General features: G+C 43.8%; 1 protein-coding gene across 1 annotated transcript in view; it reads left to right on the forward strand.

Annotated features, from left to right (window-relative positions):
* tmeff2a (transmembrane protein with EGF-like and two follistatin-like domains 2a) overlaps positions 1 to 27,488 on the forward strand; it is a 96,165-nt gene that overhangs the window by 32,874 nt on the left and 35,803 nt on the right. The window contains exons 3-4 of the mRNA XM_053439196.1: positions 3,104 to 3,233; positions 15,485 to 15,511. Coding sequence (XP_053295171.1) covers positions 3,104 to 3,233; positions 15,485 to 15,511 — 157 coding nt within the window. The remainder of the gene's footprint in view (positions 1 to 3,103; positions 3,234 to 15,484; positions 15,512 to 27,488) is intronic.

The raw sequence follows: 27,488 nt of genomic DNA on the forward strand, positions 1-27,488 counted from the left end.
ACGTTCACACTCCATTGTTGTGACGCTCCCGGGCCCATGAATAGATGGCGTTGTTACTTTTTTTGCACTTCTCGGACCAGTGTGTGCGTATCACACATCGCCAGCTTCATTTGAGAACTCAATTGTGTGTATGAGCGGGTTGTTGTTGTTGGTAGTCAGGTCCTATTCTTAACACTCTCTCCGGTCCACACTCTCAACATGTGGGCGACAGGACTGTTTCTCTGAATCTCTTCTTCTTTGTCCTCCTCGACGTTGCCAAACAATAACACTCTGAGCCAACATCTGGTCCAGAACCGGCGATGAACAGAGTCTGGTTGGTTCTTTAGTTCCCTGCAGCCGCCTGTGATCACCTGCACAGTTCTTTAACAAAGCCACTCAGGTGCCAAGCAGGTGTACGTGAGGCTTTGGCCTTGGTCTGTAAAAGAAACCGAACTTGCATTGAAGCACTAACATGAAGTGGAGGCTCGTCAACAAATTTTCTTTTCATCTTATCCGTGGGGTCTCCAATGTCTCCCTTTGGCTTTGAAAAAATTGATTTAATTTATTTAATTTATGATTATCGTAGGCCCAACGTGATATTAAGTTATCTTACTTGTAAAGATGTGGAGCCTTTACAATGTGAAAACAGTTTTGAGCCCTTAGAGGCTGTGATTTGGGAAATACTTACATTCTATTGGAATCAATAGTTAGTCATGGTTAGTCATCTTTCCCATGCTACCACCTTTCTTCTTCATCACAATTTACTGGATCTGGACATGGCTCATTTTGCACTAATCAATAATCCTTTCCAAGTCACAGTTATATATGAAGAGGAAGACATTAGGTAAAACTGCAGCTGAAAGTAGTGAGTACACGTAGTACACCACATGTTACTGGTTAGGAAGTTGGAATCCAGCAGCTCCAGTTCTTCAGTTCTCCAGCAGCCAGCTCCAGTTATTGATGAATGAAAACAGTGACAACATGTGCGTTTGATTGGCAGCGAGCCCGACCCCACTGTTTCATATGTACAACACATTTAGTGCATTAGACGGGATCAGTGTGTGTTGAATGGCTGAGACAACACAGAGTACAAGAGAGGACAAAGCAGCCTTTAATGGTCTATGGTTCATTTTATTATAAGTTTATATGTAATAATTGTGTAAATGTCTCACAAGTTAAAAATGCTGTAATAGATTGAGTGTCGTCTCCATAAACACACACACACACACGTGTTAATGCTTGTCTACGTACACGTCCATTAGTGAGAGCCACGTAGAGTTGTGTGAGGACCAGTGAGGACACAGCATGGAGAGAACAGATTCCAGTTCAGTCCATTAGAGACGTAAAGCATAAGAGAGGTGGAGACAAAGAGCCAGCGAGCTCCCAGTCCTCGGTCCTGTGGGGACACTGGAGACAGCCCCTCGTCCTTGTGATGTCCCACCCAGCAAAAAACACATTTTCACACATCCCCCAGTTTTCAGCTCTTTTTAAATTTAATCAGGTTTCGGTCTGCGGCAACAACTTTTTTTGTGGAACCTTTGAACGCCGTCCCTCCTTTCCAGGGAATAGAGGGACGATTTTTTACTCAATTGAATAATTACATTTGTTATTCCCGCAGTGTCGGCAGGCAAATCAATATGAAATCAAATGAATATCTATCCACCGCTGCCCTCACCCCCCGAAAGGAGAGAAAACTGAGACTCGGCACTGAAGTGTCATCAGTCATCTGAAAAGTCTGGGGTTGCTTGGTAGCCAACAAACCATGTGGGGAAATGAATGAGTAATGTTCTCCCGCACCTCCGCAGCTATTTTGCTCGGTGCCCTTGAGCAAGTCACTTAACCTCGCACTGCTCCAGTGGAGCAACGACGGAGGTGAGCAGCAGCAGATGCTGGACTCGTTTTTTTTTTCTTTTGCAGAAGATATATGTAGTTGGAATATGACTCATTTTTTTGAGAGACTGTGTTGTTGCAAAGCTTTTTTGGCAAATTCTTTTAAATGTCATTCATCTTCTGTAGAAGCAGAGCAAAGCTGAAAAACACCCTGTGGGCACTTTCTATCAAGGGTTCAGGAATCAGAGAGCGTGTGCGTCATCACAGCTGTCTGCGTATCACTCCATCGTATTTCTGACCAGCTTCTGATTCAAATACATCACTGGAGAATATGACACGAACCACTTCCAGTCGAGCTCTTCCCACTTTAAACCAGTGAGAAAGAAAAATCATGTGAAATAACCCAAACAGCTCCAGCTCTGTCAGAAGTGATGTTCACATGAGTGATCTCCTCACTTGGAGCGTGAAGCCGAGTGAGACATGTTACAAGTTGTACGTGAACATCTCCAAACTATTTTATAAACATGTTAAAATGCCAAATGTTCAGTCTGTTTTAGTAAAGTTTAATATCCTGTCTGTAGAATTTCCACAAAGATTTAATTCAGTGTGTTTGTACTCGTCTGACTCTTTGGGAGATTCCTTTCTTATTTTGTTTCCCCACACATATTAATATCTTACCTTTAATCTTTAATACGTTTTAATAAGTAAGTTACAGCCCAGAACTTTTTTCTTTCCTCTTAACTGCATCAACAAAGTTCTGCTCAGAATAATGAAACTTATTTCTCACAGTCAGAAACGACGTTAAGCAGCTTATGTTGTGAACAGTAATCATTTCTCCACCGCTGTTTTATTAACTGAGATTTTCTTTATCACATTGTGCGACGTTAGATATTATATTCACAAATCTGCACCTTGTGTGGATTCTAAAGGTCCAATTTTTTTATATCATTCATATCATCTCCAAATCTGAGAAAAAAACAATTGGATGCTTTATAAATAGGTTTTGTCATATCATCTATTTTCTTGGTTTTCATCTGGAGTTTCCACTTCAATGTCAAAACCAGTGGAAAAGACTGAGTGGAGAAAAAATACTACCATGAAAAAATCCAGTCCTTCACATTTCTTTGCCAAAAAAGCATCAATGAAATGGAGAAGACTCTTCATATGCAGCACATGATTTACGACTTGTGTACTCAGTACTTAACCTACCAAGTGAATGACATCCCGTGGGTTTGTTCTCACCTGCTTCTGTGTTTGTCTCCTCCCCTCTCCCCCCCCCCCCCTCTCTCTGCAGTGCAACAACGACTATGCCCCGGTGTGTGGCTCCAACAATCAGAACTACCAGAACGAGTGTTTCCTGCGCAGAGACGCCTGCAAGCAACAGTCTGAAGTGCTCATCATGTCAGAGGGAGCCTGTCCTGCTGGTGGGTACATTGATATATATATCCACACACACACACACACACACACACACACACACAGACACACAAGATGGTGACACACCTCTGCAGCTCGGCACATTACACAGACCTCAGTAAATATGAGACACTTAAACTAGATTTACCAACAGTTGAGGCAAAACATGAACCTTTTTCTGGATATGAGGAATATGTGGAGCTGAAGGCTGATTTACACTGAATTGTCACCAGGTCAGTTAAACTTCAGGGATTTCAATCTCTCCGTTTGGGAGAAGTGACTGATTCTTCTCTAGTTCAGTGTTCTGCTGGTGTCCTCGTCACTACTGGTAGCACGAGCTGGTGTCGGGTTGCACAGGTAGTCCAGCTCCTCCAGGCACATCCATACGTGCGGTCCCAAGAAGATTCAGTCTCAAGAACACACAGAGGAGACACCAGGAGACAAGCTGTGACATGAGGAGAGCTGGACAGGAGCGTAGAAGAGCATCAACCCAGCAGCAGGACTGGTTTCTGCTCCTTGGTGGGAGGAGGAACAGAAGGAGCACCAGCCAGAGCCCGACTGGATGACCTCCAGCAGGCGACTGGTGTGCTTGTTTCTGACCAAGCTGTCATGAGCACATGTGACAGGCGTGAAAGAGTCTGGAGAAGCTGTGGTGAATGTTATGCTGCTGTAACATCAACCAGCATGACCAGTTGGGTGCTGGGTCAGTGGTGGTCTGGGGAGGCATGTCCTTGTGGGGTGGCATAGACCTCCATGTCATAGCCAACGGTCCTGGGTTCCTTCTTTTACTTTTACTGGTTGCTGTGGTTTTGAATTCAGCCCTCAATGGTCTGATGACGTAAGTTACATCATTTTGTTCCCCACAAATTAATACGATGAACATCAGGGAAGATTTTGGAAAGATGGATCATTCGTCCATCAAGATCTGATTTGTGATTTGACTGTTCCCTTCATACACACTGGGCACAGTTCAGTTTATGCAAATTCCTCCAGTAGGGGAGATTCAGTAATTACTAACTGATGCATTATTTCAAAGGAATTACAGAAAAGGTTTGATGGAAAAACCTCTGGAGGTGACAGACTGATGTAACTTCCCAAAGTTTACTGTAACAAGCAGCACTACATTACAGTGACACGTCTTTTCACCGAATACATAAAGATTTCATCATATCTGCACAAGCTCCTCACAAAACAGAGAGCACGGCAGCGACCAGCGCTAAACGAGTTAATTACACTTATTTAAAAACCAGTGTGCTGAACAGAAGGTAAAAGGGAAGGTGCGACAGCTGTGACCTTTCATTATGTAACGCTTAAATATTGTCAGGAGGCATAAAACCTTCATAATCCTGCTTGTGCCACACTGTCATAGGTAGTTACTGTAACGCTGTGGCCACGAGGCATGTTCAGCAAAGCAGAACAATCAAAAGCTTGAGTCACACATCGTCTCGACGGCCGTTTCTTTATCATTATTTTTTTTTCTGGTACATTTAGATAATGTTTTCCTCTTATCTTCCGTAAAAGAGCTTTTGTAAGAGAACCTGAATTAAAGCGGTCCAGTGAACCGACACGCCATTTTGATCAAGTGCTTCACGAGTCATTTTATACATTCAGAGAATACATTTAGAAATTCCGTGCTGACAACTTTAGATTCAAAAACAACAGAGGAGGTTTAATTAGTCACTGCATCGCTTGTATTCACAAAAAACTGTTTAACTGACTAGTTTGTTATAATCAAATAAATCAAAAATACAAAGTAAATCAGCAGCTGCAAGACACATGTAGCCATGCTAGCAGCAGGTTCTTTATGGGATGTCAATGTTGATTGGTCACTCAATCCAGTTCTCGATTGAATTCCTCTCACTGTATTATCACTTATAAATGTTAACCATACAGGCACATACATATAGATCTTGGCCATGAAACAACATCCATAATTATCCAAATTTCAAGGTCAAATTCAACTTTATTGTCATATGTACATAGATGGGACTATCTCTAGTTTCTCTCTAATCCCTGGCGTAAACATACTAGTAGACAAAGCATATAAGTACATGACATGTAAAGTACTCAAGTGACATAAGTACACAACATAGTGTGCAGTCAAAAGGGCACGGGGTAGATAGGATGTAGAATAGCTGTAGAAATCAGAATCAGAAAGTATTTATTGCCAAGTAGGTTTACACCTAGCAGGAATTTGCTCTGGTTGTTGGTGCATACAATGAACATAGAAACATAAAAACACAATAAATACATATATATATTTGCTCATTATTTACTTCTTATTTACTCACTTTTTCTAATATTTATACAAAGTAACATTTATTTAGACATAAACATATCTAAATAAAAATATATAAAAGATAAAAGATATAAAAAGGGAAGTAAAAACTGAAATGCAAAATGCAAAACAGTGAACAGTCAGATTGCAATGTGCAATGTATTGCAGTATAATATAATATAATATAATGTGTTAATTTAACACATCCTTGAGGTGTGGGGGCGATACTTAATACTAGCAGATTTAGTATAATAGCAGAATTTACAGTATAAAAAGATTGCTTGTATTTCCTCCTCTTGATGCTGATAGACGCCGTTAAGCATCAATGAAGAATGGTGCAGTTTTCATTTATTGTTTCATCGCGGAGCCGTTTCCGAACATTCATCTCGCCACAATTGTCGCTTTCCATTCCGGTGAGAGAAGAAAAGAAAAGCCGTCAACATAATTACTTCGTCTATACGATGATTGCATTGTCTTTCGACTCAATAGTGTGTTATTTGAGTCAACACACAAATTTGTGTTTTGTCTCATCATATCCAGAGGAATCTTTCCCATTTGCCGCTGCATATTACCGAGTGAATGACAGAATGTAAACACAATTATCTTAGTGGTGTAACAGTGGCTGCGTGTCTGTGTAATGAATGTAACACACAGCAACAATCAACAGGTGAAGTGTCAAAGTGAACCGAACAACAGGTTCTGCCGGGTTCCGGTGACTGTGATGCATAAATCCAGCTGTGGTGCGGTCCTGGTACAAATGGCCACCGACTGTCTTCATCTCTTAAAAATGAGAATAAACTCTGTCTTTTCTAAATCATCGGCAAGTGGCCGTGGCACATGCAGGATAATGACTTTGCGGTAATAAGAAATAAAAAGCTCAACAGAGGCAAAGCCCCTCGTCTCCATGTGAAGCAGTGATTAGTTTCACACTCGTTTTATCTTGTAATATTTCCAACAGTGCCTCAGCTCGTTGTAGATTATCCTGAAAATGTAGGAAATGCCCTTTTCTTTTATTTAACAAACACCTTGCTCCCTTTGTTCCTCACCCTTTCCCTTGTTGACATCCACTATTGTTTTTCGCCCCACCGCCGGCTGCAGAGAGGAGGCACTATGCGTAATTATCTCCCATAATTGTGATTACTGTTTGCTGATATAGTTCGGTGTCTAAGCTGCTGAGTGGGCGTCTTCAGTCGACAAAGGTCAAGCACTTCATTAGTGTTGTGGTGGAGACCAGTGGTTCTATATCTGCAGCTAGCGCTAGCAAAGGTTCCTGGGCGTAAAGCTTCGGGAACGGTTCTATAGGGGCTAAAGGAAATAGGATCCTCACGCCATTAACGCTTCCATCTCATTGACTGAGCAGAATCTGTGACTGCTTTGATTGAGACCAGAAAACGTGTTGTCCCCCCCCCCCCCCCCCCAGCTTCACTTGTTACACCCTAGAAGGACGCTAAACTAAGGCTCCCCCTACAGGCGGGAAGTGGGATTAGCTGTCGTAAATACAAGTTGTAGCCGCTGTGATTGTAATGTACCGGGGGACGCTGTGGCAATAACAGACCGTTCTCCCCTATTATAAGTTTGTGTACCATTAAAAATTATGTTGAAGCTGTTATTTTAGCTCAAACACGACAAAATGTAGCTTTAACAGTTTTACATTTTCATAATTATGTAACTTCTTGCACTTCATCAGAACGTGTAATTTAGTTTGGCCCGTGTTAAATGTTGAATCCTCTGATAACGAATCCAAGTTGAAGGAGCACAGACTTTATAAAAAGCTTTTTACGCCCACAAAGGAATCGGCCAATTAGTGCGTGATGCTGTGAACAACGTGTGAATCCACAGGCTGCGTTGTGTGTTTGTTTTTTTGAAGGCCCACGCGAGTCGCTGCAAAAGCCAAGACGGACTCGCTGACTCAGTTAGCGCGGCTGACAGGCAGCCAGCAGAGGTCCATTAAAAGACCCTTGAATGGGCCCAGCTGAGCAGAGGGACCATGTGGAGACTGAGGTGGAAACGTTAGCGCAGTAACAGTGGTGGTGTCTGTGTGCCAGTCGGGGGGGCCGCGCAGAGTCACATGAAATTTCCGTCCTCGCCTCTGAATCGCTCGCTTGTGGGTCTGTGTGTGAGGCCCTGCACACCAGGCATGTGACAGTCCGAGCCAGCGTGTGTGTGATATGGATTTGTGTATCTTTGTGTATCTTTTTTGAATGCGGGAGAGATAAAGAGCCTTTTCTTTCCTTATAACAAGCAGTATGCTTTAGAGAACTCCGGATTCAGACAAGGATGTCAGTGTGGTGCTGTCCTCTGACAAGCAGACCATGAGAGTGGTTCTATGTGCTCGGCTCTGTGTCTCGTGTTGCACACAGATCTCCACTTCATGCCTTCATGTATACGCCTATTGAACCGTGAAGGAATGCTCTTTGAAAACGATTATTTCTAAAGATTTTATTTATGAACCAGCGATCCAGGGACGAGAACGATAATTTAAGATAAATAAAATGAATTAGATCAGAAACAAGCGGTGTCACTTACGGCCAACACACAAGGGACACCTGTAAAACCCTGGGTATACGAGGCCTTTTAAGACCAAAGCAGGTATAAGCCTCCTCCATTCGAGTTGATCTGGTCCAAATTAATTTTCTGAATTTTGAAATGGAGGGAATTTAATGTCACCTCATTAAAAACAAGGAAAACAATCAATAAAAACACATTGGCACTCAGGAGCAATAGTCTATGGAGATTAGAGATTCCATGCACAGACTATGAAGAGATGCGAATAGGTGTTTACCAAACTGGTCAACTTCAGGTAGCCCTCAAAAAGACGTTGAAGTTCCCTGAGCTGTGTGCACTTCCAGATGTTCTTGTAGACTTACCCATAGTGGTGATGGTTTCTCCCTTAAACGCAAAATGGATTAGTTAATGAGAATTAATGAGTTGGTCCATACCATAATCCTGGTTTTATAGTTTTTGCATAAACCTGATCCAGGGATAAACGAACGAACATAGCCCCCTTGTTATCTGGTAATAAAAAGATCTAACATGTTCTGACACATGTTGCTCTATTGTACATATGATGATACATATCCGACTTTATGTAACAGATTGATATTAGATAACCTATTTGTGTTTTTAAATTAAAAACCCTCTATTACGAAAATATATTTCTCATCTACTTTTAGTGAAATAGCTCTTTACTTTGGGTGATTGAAATATTTATTTATTCTAGATGCTGTCAGAATGCATTAATGGAATCGTGACTTTCACAAAGAGCTCTTTTTAAGGAGGTGCAACAAATGCCTGTTGTTGGTCTGCATGGTTAAACCTGTGAGGCTGCTGTGTGGGAGCTTTCTTATATAATCCAACACTTTCATGTGGAAGAAGTACACGGCGGGCGGCGACTCCTCGCTCCTCTCGACACCACTCAGCCGTGTAGCTGATACTCTCGGCTAAGCTAACTTAAAATGAGTGCGGCACTGGAGCATGTTGAAATGGCTCGAATGCCAGTGATGGGAGCGACTAATAAAAGTAAGGAGGACGTGTCACAACTGTTTTACACAAGCGGTGCACAAACTGCAACAAAGCAATCCTCTCTTCTCGCGCCGCTTATTGTTCTCTCTCTCTTTTCCCCCTCTCCGTCTCTCCATCCTACTTTCTATTTCCATCTTCCAAAATCCCATTAGCGGCAACAGTACACGATGTAATGGATATATGTCAGCTCGCCAGGGCCCGCACTTGTTTCCCTTGCTGGGATGAGAGATATCATAAAATCTCTGGGGGTAAACTTGGTGAAAGAGAATCTCGATGTAGTGTTCATAATGTAACTTTAACTCTCCACTCCCCTTGTAAGCAGATCAGTGTCGGAAAAAAACAAATCAAAAAACAAGCAGCCCCACGTCTGCTGGTGCCGGGAGAACAATCTCAGTGTGCTAAGTGACGCCATCGAGGCAGAGACAAACATCATTTGATACCGTTGCCTCCGAGTTTCTGTCCCAGAGGAAAGGCATCTTGTAAAGACGTGTGCATATCATATCATATACATATCACATCGCACAGGTTTAGGTTTGTGGCGACACACAAAGTGGCGTCTTCTTTTCGCCCATTGTCGACGTCTCCTCTGCATCTTTCAGACGACAAAGCACATTTTCACTTCTGCCATTCCAGTTCACTCCGGTCTTTATTACCTTCATGCACCCGACAGATAAGGAAGTTCTGATCGAGCGTCCGATAGCGGGAAGAGCTCCCAGTGGTGCAAGGCCAGTGGAAGTTGATTAGCACAACATGGCTCCACTTCTCTATCACATCGAGATGCTCGCCCAGCGCAGTGAGCAGCAGTTAAGCATCAGCTTAGCAAAGCGAAACCAAACCGAGTGGTCTATTTCCCCCCGAGGAGCGAGTTAAGCTTAGGCAAGTGCTCACATAGCATTTTCCAACTGAGTTCACAAAGTGAGCAGCATAATTCTCAGGAAGCCGTTAAGCGGGACAGCGGCAGAGAGTTTAATTGACACGTTGTTAGAAATGTTGATGACGTGTTTTAATCACTGTTGTGTGGGAGCGCGTGTCGCCTGAGCACGGACAGACGACAGGCGCCATATGTTCGTCTGACGAGTTCAGAATCACAGCTCAGGGTTTTCATCTGTGGAGCTGAGCTGAGCTGAGGAGAGAGAGAGACATCAGGACATTAGCAGAGCGCCGCCACGCTGAAACACATCCCACTGACTCAGACGCAGGAAGTGTGAAGAACGTTTAAGACGTTTCACATGTGGCACGAGAAGATCAGCTAAGGTCATCGATATAAAACGTTCTGGTTTCTATCTTATCTACACGTGGCACCTGTATCTTAGTTAAAGCTAGGGTTGGTAATCCTGGAAAAGCTATCAGGAGCCAACCCCACCCACTCCCTACTGGGCCTCTCATCAAAGCTACAGCCCCAAAACACACGGACGTGCACTGACTGACAGATGCAAGAAGCCATCTTCTTTTCCCCGTGACTCACTCACTAACTTCTCACTATCTCCTCTGCTCCAGCGTTCGGTTAGTGACAGACAGGTGCACCGGCCAATCGGTTCAATCGAACCTGTCGTGGTTATTTCAGCCTGGCGAGTGGCCACAGTCTGCGGCTCTTTTCCCTTTTTATATTTTTTCCAGTCAGCTGAGTGATGGGTTCCTCAGGGAGACAGGTCCGTGCCAAAGTCAAAATGGCTTTATTCAGTCCACATGAAAGGCGTGTGTGTGTGTGTGTGTCTGTCTGTCTGTCTGTGTGTGTGTGTGTGTGTGTGTGTGTGTGTGTGTGTGTGTTTGTGTGTTTGTGTTTTTTCTCCCAGCTCGTCTCGGGCTCGAAGAAGTAGATGTCACACGTTTCCAATCATTTGAGATTAGAGATGCACCGATATGAGACACTGAGTCAAATAGATGGATCGGGCCTCAATGACCAAAGGGCTGATCTGTTCTGTTTTATTCTGTCCATGAGAACATAGTACACCATGTGTCTGCACTGTGCTAAGAGAACTGTACATTTTGCTATAAGGAGAGCTGACAGAATGATCCCAGTGTCCTGCACCCTGTGACGTTCAGATTGTTAAACTCTGGTATTTGATCAGTTTCTTGTTATCGTGCGATGCCCGAGGAAACAGAACGAGTCACATCAGTGCCTCACGAATCAGGATCTGGCAACAGATGAATCAAAAACCTGATGACAGTTCTGTGGTGTGTTGTTTTCCGCGGGGGCGACTGTAGATCAACAATGACGGAACCACATTCCCACAGTCCCCATGGAGAAGATTAGCTTCAGTCTTTGGATGTGAAACTCCTCATGAAAATGAATTAGTCATAAGTTTCTAATAGAGAGAGATCTGATAGCGTCTAGCAGAGATTTTTATTGAGGAGATCTTACAAAAAAAAGTTGGAAATCTACTTTACTGGGTTAAGGTCTAAGATTTCAAATCCTTTCCACATTCAAATGTCTAAAAATGAGCAGATCTATGATTTATATTTTATGATGTACATTTTGTGGAACCATTTATTAAGTTACATTTTCTGCATGAACGTCTTTACATGCTGCTCCCTCACTTCCCTTCCTGCCACACTGAGGTCTCCCTGTTTCCTCCACTGACACTGGATGTGACCTGTGTCATGCAGAATCATCAGAAAACGGGTGTAACCTTTAGGGACACTGAGCTGGTTAAGACTTTGAGCCTGAACACTCTTCCCTCTCATGGCTATCGTGAAGGAAACTTTACTACATCATTTATAGCCAACTACCACTGTATATGATGAAGCCTCTGAGGTCCCAGGGGCCATCTGTTCTCCTCACAAAGGTCAGGTAGATAGTTAAAGCTCCTGCTGAACCCGGAATTCATCAACCCCTGTGGCCGATGGGTTTGAAGCCCCCGTTTCCTGCTGAGCTGAGATAAAGTTACTGTCGAGTTTAAGATGCGACGTCATTTTAAAGGTGCAAAACAAGTGAAAGATAAGGACTCACGTGAAAGAGAGAACTGCACTGAGGTCCGCTTGTGGCTATGCACACAACTGCAGCCTGACACTAATGGGTCTGACTCTGTGTGTGGACAGAAACAAGTTTGTGGACAATAGCACGATTGTGTGAGGAAATAGCAAATAGCTACAAAATGCTGCAGCGGAGCCAAACAGCAAGTTGGAGATCTCGTGTCATTCTGAGTTAGTGTCAAAAAACGTCTTTGGTTCATAATGAAAGTGACAAATTGGAATATGGTGAAACCGCCACAGTTTAGATGATTAGTGGGAAACGCTGCTTGAACAAACCACAACTGAACTTGTGTGAAATATTGCACATCACCTTTTACCATGTGATTTATACTACACGTGTGTATTTATGCAAACATAAGAGGAACTGACATGTCTGTGTCACAAAACACAGAAAAAAGTTTTACAGTTTAACAGCCTGTTTAGAATTTGAATCATTTTTACTACACATACTTTTATACAAAAAACTGCCTCTTCTGCTTAAACCTGACTTTTAAATGGCTTATTTTCAGTAGAAGGTAGAAAAGTATGTCTAGGTGAAAGCAGGCAGTGGTGTGTGTACGTGTGTTTGTGTGTGTGTATGTGTGTGTTTATGTGTGTGTGTGTGTGTATGTACAGTACAGCCTCTGGTGTGAGCAGCACTTTGAGGTTAATAGGAATTATTCCTTGAGGGCTCCTCTCTTTTCCAGCGCTGCCAGGTCTGTGTCACACAATGACCAATCAAAACCTGCCCTATACCCAGAGTCCGTTAGAGAGGATTGGGTCTAAAAAGTATTTCATTTAAAACATGGATTTTTTTTTACTTATAGGCCTTATTCGTGTAATTTGAATGCAAAATAGCTGTGACCAACCGGCGGACTGAAGAAATTCAAACTCCCGGAAAATGCCCACAAACCTGGTGAACCTGCTTCTCTTCCTTCTTCTCTTCTAACCAATTTCTCCAGAACTAAAATACAAAATCTGTCCTCTTCAGACCTTCTCTGCCACGTACCCATGTAGCCTCAGACTGTGAGGTAGACGAGCAGGTCAAAGGCGGCTGGAGCACATCTTCCTTGTCATTATTGTGTTTTCTAACACCAGTCGTTTTCTGCACTAACCTCAGTTGCACAGATAGTAAAGTTTTTATTTTTTGATTGAACCCCTCTGATCCTCGGAGTTAAGCCTTTCTCATGAAACACGGTTCATTAAGGGTCCCACATGTTCCAAGGTCGCTGGAATTCAGCCGGTGTTCAGAGAATGAGAGACAGCAGAGGGCAGTCGGCACGGGTGTGTGTTCCTAACATTAAAGACACCCTTTGAAGTTTGCATGTGAACAAAGTGTTTCAGTGTGTGTGTTTGTGTGTTGAATGTATCACAATGAAAACCGAATGTGTCTTTACCACAGTGCATTGTATACGTTTGCAGGGGGTTTATCTTTTCAGTGATTCTGACCTGAAACCTTGAGGATAGTTTTCTGCCGTGAGAGTTTAACTCCCCACTCTTTTGTTCATTGTGTTGTTGTTGGGACTAAAAATAGCTTCTACTGTACTTCGCTGTAAAAACATTTGCTTCATCTCACGAGCTGGACTCATTGTTTTCGATCTGCGTGAACCTGAACTTCTCCACCGAGAGAAATCCCACATGTTTAGAAAACTTGAAGAGGGAGAGCCTGACCTCTCGCCCGAGGAGAGTTTGACAGTGTGCGGCGCTGACCCTCTTTTTTTTCTTATGATCAAATCATTTTAATGACACAAGGTGCTGAGTGGGTTCATTGTTGTTTCTCCGGTCTCCTTTGGTAGATCTGTTACCATCGCAACAAGTGCTCTGCCTGCAAATTTCATATAAACACATTGTTGAAGTTCAAATGCATCCTTACATCTTCAATACAAGAATAATATACCACACAATCCAATACAAGTATTAAAGAATCAAACGTAAAAAAAAACATATTTATTAAAAAAAGAATAGTCAAAAAAAGTCAAAAGTCAGTACAGTGGAATTTGCAGCACTTTGAATACAGATGAAATTGATGTTTTCAACTTTTACACAAGTTGGAGAAAACATAAGTCGCACAAGCGGATGATTCAACAAAGCTAGTGATGAAAACATTCTTCGGTTGATTGAGCTTCTGCCTCAGAATGTGTAAGATGGCTACGTTTGTATTTCAGGTGGAGATTGAGATCTTAGAAAAAGTTGTCATGGTTTTTCTAAATAATCAGGAAATATGAAAACACTAGATTTTATCAGGTGATTTAACTTGATGATTAAGGAAACTGAATTACTCAGTCAAGCAAGAAAAGAAAATAGAATTTTAAATTTGCCATTTATTTAATTAAACCTCTTTAATTCTGCAGTCAGCTTCACCTGACTGGTGATATTCAGACTTTCTCTTTAATCCTCGACTCCACTGAACTCGAGGAATCATCCCACTGCAGACGTCTCTCGGCCCCAGTAGAAATGTCTTTTATTGATTCAGAGCTTATGAACAGTGTCAGTATCAGGGACGGTTTGCTGGTGTGACTCCATTTGTTCTGGAGCAATGATGGTCCCAGTTCTCCAGCTGGTGTGTGCACCTCTTCCTCTAAAGCCCTCTTCACTTGGGCACTGCCATGGAGCTGAGCTATTATACCCCCCCCCCCCCCCCCCCCCCCCCGTCCTCCGAGACCCTGCCTGATCTCTGGCCCCGTGCGTTTTAGCAGATCACTTTATCCTGCGGCTCAAGTTACACGGCGGCTGTTCTTCAGAGCACTCATCAGTATCCCTTTCACAGCCGTACTGTTATACAATGAGGTAAGCTCGGCCTGTTCCAGGGAGCTTTACACAGATTCAGCTGGAAAAGCCACGGAGAAGACGATGGGAACACAAACACACTGTAAACTGGAAATGGAGAACATTCCCACAGCCCTGATAGGAGGGTTCACAGCTGGAGGTGTTATGATCACTGTGCTGCTGCAGGAAGGGGACGAAGGCAAGATGCTCAACGCCTCAGGGCATCCTGCCTCTCCTCTTCATCCTCCACTGTCCTCCTCATCCTCCACTCTCCTCTTCATCCTCACTTCTCCTCCTCATCCTCCACTCTCCTCCTCATCCTCCACTCTCCTCCTCATCCTCCACTCTCCTCCTCATCCTCCAATATCCTCCTCATCCTCCACTCTCCTCCTCATCCTCCAATATCCTCTTCATCCTCCAATCTCCTCTTCATCCTCACTTCTCCTCCTCATCCTCCACTCTCCTCCTCAGCCTCCTCACAGGGTTTCAATGCACTTCTTTCTTTTTTAACTCTGAGTCTCAGTATGACTTTCTGCTTCATCTTTAGAGAAACCTCCTATCGCTCAAACAAACCCCGAATAGCAGTCACACACACACACCCACCCACACACACACACTTATACAGACACACACATATGCCCAGACGCACTCACTCATGCAGATGCTCGCTTACTCAGCTAATGTCTGTTGCCGCGTGAGCCTCAGGTTAATAACTGTTTATTTTTTTCTTCTCCTCTGCAGATGCCGGCTCAGGATCAGGAGACGACGGTAAGATTACTCACCCTCCTCCTCCTCCTCCTCCTCCTCCTCTTCCTCCTCCTCCTCCTCCTCCTCTTCCTCTTCCTCCTCCTCCTCTGCTGTAGCTCGTGCGCTGCTTCTTGCTCATTGTGTTTGTTCACTGAAAGTATGTCCTGCTGTAGCAGTGAACAGACGGGTACACACACATGTTGATGAGAAGTTTGATTCACTTTGGGGAAAGTACTTTCATCTATAAAGTATAAAGTAATAAATCCCAAATATTCGAATACATAAGATCAATGTTAAAATAAATAAAACAAATAGAGCCTCAATGTATTAAAGGTTTAAATAAGACACTAGCACCTGTAGGGAGCTAATTATCAGTAACCTCGAATATGATCCGAAGTGAATCAACACCTCAGATTCTGTTTCAATCATTCAGACCTTGATGACTTTGTGTTGGACTCTGCTGGTTGTAGTTGCTGTACCTAATAAACTGCCAAAGGGGTGTGTGTCTGTTTGGACAGAGTGACAGTTGTGACAACACACACTGTCTTGTCTTGATAATCACTCAGCACTGTTTTGATGTTCACACCCACATGTCCACACGTCCGTCAGGAGCACTTTGGGCTTCAGTGTCTTGCCCAAGGACACTTCAGCTCGTGGACTGGGATCGAACCCCCGACTTTTCTTGTTAGTGGACGACACAGCTTTATCTACATGCACACAAGGAACGGACGGCTTCCAGGATTTCTCTTTCACCTTTAACTTCATGCCACACATAATAAAATAAGCAACACCTATTATGATAATTTCCCCAATCGTGTAAATCAAATGTAAAACAGCCAAACCTCTTTTAGTCACGTTATCTCTCGCTGTGTAACGTCCACTGCAGGACACATTTCAGAGCCGGCTCTTCTCTTGCATTGAATCTGCAGAATAGAAAGAGTATCTGTCAGTCGCTGCTGTTCATTACATCATAGAGGAGAGCTCTGCTCAGCCGCGGCTGTGGTGGATGATTGTGCAACAGATAATTATAATAAATAAAATAAATATGTGCGCTGAATTTTCTCTCCGAACCATTTTCCCATTTTCTCTGAGCTGATTTTTCATACCATCGTGGAGATGTATGGTCCGGGAGGTCAGAGATGATTTGATTGTTCGTTTTCTTATTGTTGTTTGTTCTTGTTGTTGCAGTTAATGAACACTGGAGCCGAGAGAAGATGGGAGTTTAGAGGTGGTGATAAGCCACTGAGAGTTTATTCTAATAAGATGGAAATAAGCTTCGGGCTGTGACTGACATTTTATGAATAGCTTTTCTGAATAACTGATCATGTAAAAACCTCCAGTAGATGAATAATGTGTCGTTCAACTGAGACTCTAACTCGTTATCTAATCTCCTAACGAGCCTCAGCTATCGAGTCTATCCCTCAGGTTGCTGGTGTGCGTGCGTATACTGTATTTACACTGGTCCTCCTGTGTGTTTACCCATGCAGCTCCTTCATTAACACTCCAGCATGGAGCTTCACCAGAACATATGAGACAGAGATTGGAAAAAAATAGATTTAATCCCCCCCCCCCCCCCTCCCAAATAAGATGGCAGACAGTTGGATGAACGAGCGGAAATGAAACCGGTGCTGGGTCAACACGAGGGACAGACAGACAGACAGAGGGAGGGGACAGGCTGGACAAAGACATGGCCCGAGGAGAGTCGCAAAATAGATAACGGCAACTGAGGAAGCAGAAGAAGAGTCGGGCGGCGGCGGAGGGAGAGAAACAGGACGGACGGTGATAAGAGGCAGGAGAAAGAAAGAGAGGAACAAAATAAACATGTGTGTCCTATGGATTTAATATGTTTACTGCTTCCTGCTTTGCATTGAACTCAATTATCTGAAGAGGATCCTGGTGAAGCAGCGGGACAAAAACCTGGAACTCTGGGTTTTATGCCACTCCCAACTCGAGGAGGAGGACACATGTCTTCCTCTTTACTTCCTCCTCATCTTTATTCATTCTTGACATGTGGAACGGCCCAATCTCATGTTTGTTACGAGTTCAAACAACCGGTTGAAAACACATGAAGCAAACATTAGCTTAAATTGGTAGCTAGCGAATCTGGTCATGAAAATCCTTTCAATAATATTTGATGGGGCTTCGTGGGAACAGTTATTGCAAAGAAACAAAGATGAGTGTGTGCCTGTGTAATTCAACAAGCAGACTCACAAAGTGTTATTATCTTTACAGTTTTTTAAAGTAACAGGACGTTTTATTAGGGAAAAAATTATGAGGGAAATAAAGCGTGCAGTGAAGAGTACAAAATGAAAATAGCAGTTTTTAAAACGACAAAGTAGTTAACATCCTTGAGCACAGAATTAAGATTTTGCAGGGATAGTACCAAAAATACTGCATTTCAATAAATTCAGTCTTTATTAGGAAATCTTTAGGATTCATAAGCAAAATTATACCAGAAATGTATATTGAGTCCCTAAGAATAAAACTCTGTGTGTGATCCGTGTAGATTTTTATACAGTATGTTGTTCATAATATCATCGACCAACACACACAGCTCTAGATGGAATAGGAGCATTGCACAGGGACAGCATCAGGTGGGGGGGGGGGGGGGGGTGGGGGGTGAAGAGTTTAGTGTCATTATGCACCTTAAAACAATCCGCTCAAACCAAGTGACAGAGGCTTTTCCTTTGTGTGAAAGCTTATTATGAACGCCGACCTCGTGAGACCTCTCGGTGGCTCCGAGGAGAAGCCGGAGTTCTCTCCTCAGTCTCCAGCTGTCAGATAAAATATGAGGAATCGATCATTCAAGAGGACGAGAGACAATTAAGGAGAAAAATCGCTCCGGGGGCCGAGAGGGTATTCGTGCGGTATGGGAGTGAAGGTGGGGAGAGGAGAGGGCAAGGGCAAGAGGAAGAGTAACACAAACACACCCGGGAAAGATAGAATCATTGCAGAGGTCAGAATAGATGGAGAGATACAGTAGAAGAGAGGGAAGGGAAGGGAAGGAGGGAGGGGGGGGAGGAAGGAGAGCTGCTGGTGTTTTATGAGCGGGGGAGAAGGTTAAAGAAAGTGGTTGTAAAAGGCGGGTTGGACTCCTATTGAGGAATCCAGCAGTGGGGAGCCGTCCTGGTAAAAATCAAATGTATTTTAATGGTCAATGATAAATCTACACACATAAAACGTGGGTCAGCTGGGTAGTTGCCAGTTTCATTGGCTGGTGTGATTGTGTGTGTGGGATTTGTGTGTTTGTGTAGAGCAGCCGTGATGCATCAAGTGTGGCTTCCTGCTGGCTCTTTGTGAGTCCTCTTGCGTATTTGCGTCCTTTATCTGATAAGTGAGAACACGAGTCAACTGCACAGCGACATGCCCTCACCACACGGGCGCGGTCACGTGGTTCCTTCGGGCAGAATCAGACATTTGTCCAAATCAAATTGCACAGTGGAGAAATTGAATTGCACTCACATGGCAGGACAAAGGGGCGAGCGAGGCCGGGGCGAGCGAGGCCGGGGATCTGTACGGGTTTCAACACTTCCTGTCCAGAAATAAAGAGCGGTCAGAGAGTTGAGCTCATTTGTTGAAACAAAAGAAAAAGATATAAAAGACTGAGATCGGAGATTTGTGGCTGTGAGATCACTGCAGAGATATTTTTAGCCGGACCAGCAGCGTTGCCTCATGGACGGCGGTGACTCTGCTCTCTCACTGCTGTGGTTCAGACTGAGACTTCCCAGTAACTCTTGGGTTTATTGCCATTAAAGCGTCTGGATGCTGGAGCAGCTGCTTGTTCACTACATGTCAGGACCATGGACAGCTCCAGCTGGAGGGAGACGTCTGCACCGAGGTGGATGAGCACAAAGACTCCTTATATATTATATAGAAGGGTGTCATTTTCATATGAGCCATATTTATATATATATATATATATTATAAGCGAAATGTTATATTAGATTATTTTGTTGATGATTTAGCAGAATCACACATAGGCCAAGCTCCTGGATGGATTACCAGTAAAGTTTGTGGAGGGATGTGGTTTGAGTCAGAGAGGAACCCATTCAACTTCGAATTTTTTAATATTTTCACTGATTTCCCATGAAGGTAATCATTTTTGGGTCTTGATTAAAACAAATCAGGCATGTTGTTAAAGGCAAAATGAGTTTTAGCAATTTAGAATTTGGTGACTGTAGAATTTGAGTTATTCTACTGAACCTCTCCAAAGTAAGACAGTTAGAAAACAGGATTATACAAAAGTCTGTGGACTGAATTCCACAAAACTCGGTGGGAGGATGAAGTTTGGGTCAAGAAAGAACACATTCAATTTTGGTGAGGATCAAGGATTTTCTTTTTTCACTTAACGGGCGTTTTGAAACTGTTATTTTGGGTTTATTTTCTCAGCCTGTTGCAATGTTAGTTTACTGACCAGTAACCTTAAGTTTACCTTATGAAAGACCCACATGTAGTTTATCTCTGTGCTTTGTTTCTGGCATTTTCTCACTTATAGATACCAAGTCCTCAGGTCTTCATTAGTCCCGTATAGAACCAGCTAGAGCAGCTCAGGAGCCATTAGGACTCTCCCGCCTCGAGGCCCACGTCCTGCTCTGTGGGCTCGGTGGCCCGGCGGCAGTAAAGTGACCTAATTTCACCGCAGCTCTGAAGTGTAACTCTTATCTAAATGAAGCGCTCTGTCAAGGTCAAACCAGTGTCCCGTAACTTATCGGAGCCATTTCTCAGTGTGAATGGTAAAAAAAAGCAAGTCCATTATGAGTCCTTAGCCGCAGACAGAGAGAGAGAGAGAGAGCACGGGGACGGCCTGGAGTCTAATTACCAGTATTTATGGGGCACTCTTCAAAGTGTCTCTCTCTCTCCGTCTTCTCAACCACCTGATTCCCTTTTGTGCGTCGCTCCTATTATTCCCTCCGCTTTGTTTAGCCGCAGACTTTTTCAAGCTCCTCAGTAAAATGGAGGATATTAAAATCACCATCCTGCCGTTCCAGCGCTGTGGATCAGACCCGGGGTCCGCGGGTGGATCAGAGAATCAGATCAGTGTTTGAATATCCGTGTGCCACGCCCCTGTCACCACTCTTTATTCCACATTTACTTTTCTGAGTGTTGACTAATGAAAAGATAAACACTGCACTTGGCTTAATTGAAATACAATAGCGTGATTGGGGTAATTAATCTAATGATCAGACTCCAACAACACTATGGATTTGCAAGCACTGTATTAATTTGAATTACGGGCGAGGCTTCAATATGCTGCAATTATGAATTCAATTTTAATGGATCTCCGTCCGCCAGTTTGCAGCAATGCACAAAGATGATTATAGAAGGAAGGACGCCACCATTTTACTATTTCACTAAATCTCATAATGTTGTGGTGGAACATGTTTAATATCAAAACTCATGAATGGAGGAGCAGAATATTAACATTAAGATGAATTCATATTCTGGAATAAGCTGTTACTTCTCCTATCATCTTACATATATATATTTTATATCTATGTTTAGTGAATATTATGCAGCCTGGTCGACTCATTGATTCCCACAGTGCATCGGGAGAAGTGGTGCAGTTATTATGGGTGCTCTCTCTCTCTCTGGCTCTCTCTCTCTCTCTCAGGGTCTCTCTCTCGGTCTCTCTCTCTCTCTGGGTCTGTCTCTCTCTCTCTCTCTATGTGTCTCTCTCTCTGGGTCTCTCTCTCTCTCTCTCTGGGTCTCTCTCTCTGTCTCTCTCTCTCTCAAATTGACACAGTCTGTCTCTCTCCACCCCCCCCAAAAAAACTAGTCTCTTTTCGAACCGGCAAAAAATTCTAGGCACCCATTCAAAATTTTCTCGATAGGAGGAATTTTCTAGTTTTAAACCCCGTCCTGCTGATGAGCTCCACCACGTAGATCCCGACATGATGGATTCATAACAGAATAGAAAAGATGTTTTTCATTGTTAAGGAGCTGAGTGACCCGGCGGCTTCCCCCTGGCGACTGGTCCAGCCTCCACAACCACGAACTGGTGCACCAGTCACACTGCTATTGCTATGGTAACCCAGTTAGAGGTTTAGGGAGGTGAGTAATCTAATCTTCCCACTTTGTGGCATAACGATAAGGCTCACCACCGCCAGCCCACCCGTTTGTGTGTGTGTGTCTGTGTGTGTGTCTCTCTGTGTGTGTCCCTGTGTGTCCTATTTGGTCATTCTATGCTGCATGTCTTACTCACACACACACACGCACACGCACACAGAACCTATCAAGCCAATATGTTCCACCCTAATAGGCAGGTGAAAGCCGAAGGGCAGATAGGCTTCCAGCCCTCGGACAGAAGTCTGAACCTTACTGAAGTTGACAGTCTGCACCAATATCTTCAATATTAAGGGAAAGCTTTTCCTCTCGGAGCTGGAGTCGCACAATGTTCTTGAGCTAAAAACAGACTTAATCGCACACTGAGATTTTTCTGTAATCACAAAACCTTTCCTTCCAATTACTGAGGGAACATCTGACATGGACGTGTCAAATCATTTTTAATCACTGAAGACACTCACACTCTTCTGTCGGCAACAAAACTGGGGTTTAAAGTCTCATTTGTGAAATAGAGTTTATTGCACAATTCTACATTAAGATTTTAGGATTCAAGCCCAATGCAGGAGATGTTGTGCTCCTCATGAAGCACAGCAGGAGGCAGCGGGGGTGGAGGCTAATGCAGGAGATGGTTGTTCTGCTGCATTCATAGAGGAGACTGGAGTTTGTCCGGTTACATGGCCACAACAATAATCTTCCCCTGACCTTAACCAATAGTTTTAGTTGACTAAAGTCTTGTCTTCAATACTGCAGATATTTAATTGAATTGAATTTAGCTGTAAACTTCTAATTAGACCTCTTAGTGCTAAACAAACAGTAAGAAACAAGTACGTAGGTGCTATAGTTGTTGTTGTTGTTGTGTCTGACACTTGCTCATTGCACAAAGCAACAGTGGGAATGCACAAACTGAGCTGTGATGTTACTGTTTCCCAAACGCTCTCTACACACAGACACACATAAAATGGGAGCTTTTGAAAATCTGCACTTTGGAAGTCGATTGTGAAAAAAGCTGTTTGCCTGTTAACGAGAGTCTTAAACGCTGAGGAAGCAGTTTGTAAAACTTTATTTACCATAAACAGATGCTGCTGATATTGTAGAAATTACAACTTAACTACTTAAACATTTACATAGTTTAACAACCTTTCCATTGATTGTTATTTCCCTTCTCGTGATGAGGTTGACATTAAAGAGCGATTCTGCAAATTGCTCCACTTGTGGTTGCCAGCGGTCAACAACGACCTCTGTCTCGTTTTACCTTATACAATATCTGAATATGGCAAATGCAACATGGCCGATCTTTGTATCTGTGTAATTTCTTTAAGAATTTGTAATTGCAGGCAGATGAGATGGTTTAAATCAACCAAACTCATAAAGTCACAAAGAGCTAAAGCTGAACCATATTGATGTAAACCTGTGAGACCTTAAGGGAGCTTTCACACCGTGGTTTGACCTTTTCAGTTTTGCTGAATCCAACGTGTGAAAGGTGCTTCAGACCAAGTGACAACAATTAAGTTTGACCAAAGGAGGTGGCCTCGGTCGGGGGTCAAACATAGAAAGATGACAACAGATACAAACCAATCAGTGTCAAGTATAAGTAGACACAGGTGACGTTGGTGATAGAAGAGGTTTTATGTCATTTAAAATCCTAAAACCTAAAACCAACCGGATCAAATGTTACAAAGACACAAACCTTGGTTCAGTTGTGAAAATGCCATAATTGACATCAGTATATTCAAAACAACAACATAATCAGACCTCTGCCATCCCCCCCAAAAACATGAACAGTATATTATGACTGCTGGGTCACAGGACTAGAAACAATTTTAACATAGAGAAGCTTCAAGCATTAATAAATAACAAACAGAAAAATAAAATTGAGTGAACTTTGACCTTATGCACATTTCTAACTGCAAAATAACAACCAATTATTTACTGTGTTCATGATCCCAACAAATAGTGTAGCTTCATTAAGAGTAGAGACGTGGCAGGCTGGCAGAGTTGTGTGAGAGAGAAGCTTGAGCCTAAAGCGTGCAGGCTAATTCAATAAAAACACATTTACAGGTTAATGCATTTCACTCCCAACGAGGCTCTGCTTTAAAAAATGATGTTTTCATTTGTACGTATTAAGTCACTTTGGATAAACATCTGCCAAACAGCTGGCTATCGTTCTACCGAGTTTAATATTCAGATTCCCGCTGATGATGATGAAATAAAGATGAATGTTTTGAACACACACAAACAAAGCCTGTTCCTCTCAGAGGGCTGCGTGTGGAGAGGACGGGCACATGAGGATTATTTGAATGCTTATGAAGAATCAGTCTCCACGTTGACTCGGTCTCACAGAACATACGTTAAGGACACGAGGAGAAGGCTCGGCCCAGAAGGCTTTATACCGGCACAGGGATAACGTTGTAATCTAGACCGAGAGGGATAGGATCTGCAAATGAGATAGAAGCAAAGTCGTTAGATCCCTTCATCCCTTCACGCCCCCCCCCCCCCCCCTCCATTTCCCATCTCTCAACTCTGCTGCTCTTGCCTTTCCTCCGTCTCTCCACGGGAACGTATCCAATCATGCCACTCTGAAGTTATTATTAAAAATTCCTTTGCCTGTGTGTGCATGTGTGTGTGTGTGTGTGTCTGTGTGTGTGTGTGGGTGCAGAATGAATGAAATGAGCCCGGGCTGGGGCAGCATGGAGGGTTCAGACAGTATCTGGAGTGAGGAGGCGGCTCGAGTGGCGAGTGGCAGCCGCCGCCTGACAGAGCTATCAGCGGAGAGACGGGTGGAAAGTGGGACAGAGACTGGCAAGAATAGCAGGGGTCACCTCTGGGCCCCCCCGCCCCCCCCCCCCCCCCCCCCCCCCCCCCCCCCCCGCTCTCACAGGCATCGGGGATCTTTTTATTGTCATGTATTTTTTTGTCATTCTGAAAATAATGGAACAGGGACGAGGAGAGTGGCACAGGAGGGGGGGGGGGAAGAAGATTGCAGTGAAGCGAGGCCCACGGAAAGGGAGGGATGGACGGAGATTGGGATGGAGAGGCTGGAGGAGGATTGGACATTTCTTTTCTGTAATGGCTCGGTTTGACTGGGATTAAGTGAAGGAACAGTGGGGGGTGGGGGGGGGGGGGGGGGGGGGATCAGGTGGTCACTTCCAGCATGAATTTGCCCCCGTGTGTGTTTTTTAAATGGCTGGTGTCATAAACCGGCCCTTTCCAGTTAGAGCGTAAACTAAGGGTCAGCGTCTGTGAGCCGTCACATGTGACTGGAGGGAAACTGGATTGTAAAAGTGCACGAGCGGCTGCAGCTGCTCACGATGTCAAAACACAACAGTGGATAATAAAAGAAACGACAGATCCTATCTCCCGACTTCCTGGAAAACGTGACATAGTGTATATCAGCTCAGTGATATTCAGTTATATTGCGCCATAACCATCTGCTGTGCACACACACACACACACACAGACACACACACACTTACAGTGGATCTGTCATGTCTGCAAAGAGCGTACTCGGGGAAAACAGATAGGATGTCCCAGATAAATGACGGCTGTTAATCTGTCGGGCGGCGGCGGAGACACCCACTCGCCGCTCTGTCCTGTCCCCCGGGGATTTCATTTCATGCAGTCTAATGTAAGTCAGATTTTAAAAATACATGTGTAAGGATACAATAAAGCTGCATCTCTGCATCTGAATTGAAATATGACTGTTATTAACTCCATCAATGCTGCTTTGCTCAATTTATTCTCAACATCTCAGGCTTTCGGTTGCCATGCTGATAAACTCGTGAGATTCCCCCCCCCCACACACACATACACACACACACACACACACACACACACACACACACACACACACACACACACACACACACACACACACACACACACCCCTCCCTTCTGCAGATTCTTTTCTACAACTTTCAGTTTGGTGATACACTGCATTCCTGTAATTGCAGCAGCTGTCATTTCCTTTGTCACCAGAGAGCAAGCACAGCTCATTAGAGGAGAACTGTGGTAGGAAGGAAGGAAGGAAGGAAGGAAGGAAGGAAGGAAGGAAGGAAGGAAGGAAGGAAGGAAGGAAGAAAGGAAGGAAGGGAGACGAGGAGTCATACCATTTGCTGCACTGATCTCTGGTGGTCCATTCAAGCAGGGAAAGAAACATTTTCTCATTTGCTTGAAGGTAATTGCGACAGCGAGTGTTCTGCTGATGTTCTGTTGAGCACTAACCCAGAACAGGTCATTTTATACGGGAGTTGCACTCGCAGCTAATGTGTCACATCTGCTGGACACCTGCTGTTGTTGGTTGCTTTTCGTCCGTTGTTTTTCTCATCTTGTTGTTCATCATTAACTTTCTAAGTCGTGCTACTGGAGCCGATGCTTACAGCCGTTGACAGAGCAGAGGATTCATATTATAACCTCAAACAGAGCTACCACTAACAGGCATTTCTGTATTTAATTAATATACCAATTATTTACTTCATTCAAATTTGGCAGTAAAATATCAGCATAAACAAAATAAATATTACAAATTGACCAACCAACCAGTCGTCACATCAAATCTCCAAACCGAATGGAAAACCACTGAACTTGTATATGCAACTGAAACAGTCATCCAAGTTACTGCAAGCCAGGAAACAAGGTCATTTACACTGTGTTTTTAGCCTAAATGTTCTCTGATAGTCTCCTCGGAGGAACGTTCACGTTCACGTGCACACTGCAAAAACCATTCACACTCTTACCCAAGGGCACATTTGGCACGTGCGTTCGATCACCTTGTTTCGAGTAGAATATGAATGTCAGGCAGTATGGAGGCATTTGGTGTTTTGATTTGTTTTCCTACGTCTGAAGAAGAGGTCACAGGCTGAAAAACTGTTTACCCCTTTTGGTGAACTATCCCTTTAACAGTGCAGCGATAACCTTCGTCAAGAACTTAGTGTGAGTGTGGAACAGAGGAAGCCAACTCCAAGGTCATCGCACAAGCCCCTAGGTGTGACATGCACCATATGTCCGTCCTACCATCATGTACCTGGTGGACCAGTAAGAGGACCACAGGAGGAGAAAGATGTCAGTGATGCCAACGTCTCACAAAACACTCCAGAGCAAAGTGTCAGAGCCGTGATGAATCCAGACCATCGCTCTTCAAACCTTATCAACATGACCCAGAGCTGAACCGCTAAGAAAGGGCCTCAGACACATTCATATATTCCGTTTATCAATCATTTATATCAATCAAGTACATATGTACGCATAAACTGCATTTTCCTTTCACTCTGTGTCTGTAACGACCCCCCCCCCCCCCCCCCCTCATAGAGCAGGACAGTGATTTCTGATTCCCTTCATCGACGATGCAAATGAGCTTCTCACCGACTCCCTGGAGACCTTCTGCAGCGCTGTGCTCCACGTGTAAACATCTGAGGGCTGTTTATTTATGAACTTCAACACTCATCACACTCATCTTAGGATGAGTGGGTGAATCCCTTGTGGCAACAAAGTGTGTGTGTGTGTGTTTGTGCGTGTGCTGGGCGGGGGGGGGGGGGGGGCTTTGTGTTTTGAAAGCCAAAGCTCTACGCTGGGCTTTGGGAAAGCCCAGCGTGGCTGGCAGTTTGTTTACATCAGGGACACTGATCTTTTTGAGGTATTAAATTAACTGATAGTTGTGGGACAGTTGTTGTTGTTTGTGTGTTTACGCGCCGAAATTGCATCTATGGGAAAAGTGTGATTAAACGTTCTGACTGATGAATTGGAGGCTGAGAAAAATGAGGATAATTAGCTGAGATTTAGTTACTTTCTGTTTTCAGAATAAGAGCTTGACAGACGTCTTTCCTTTAGTCCTCCACATGTCCAGCCTAGTGGTGGGGGGGCTTCACCTTTGCACACACTGCATCTCCCAGAATGCATCAGATCAAATCGAAGAAGGAGTAGGGACATTGAGGGCAGGCAG

Source organism: Pleuronectes platessa, chromosome 14, assembly GCF_947347685.1.
Source record: "Pleuronectes platessa chromosome 14, fPlePla1.1, whole genome shotgun sequence".
Classification (NCBI taxonomy): Eukaryota; Metazoa; Chordata; class Actinopteri; order Pleuronectiformes; family Pleuronectidae; genus Pleuronectes; species Pleuronectes platessa.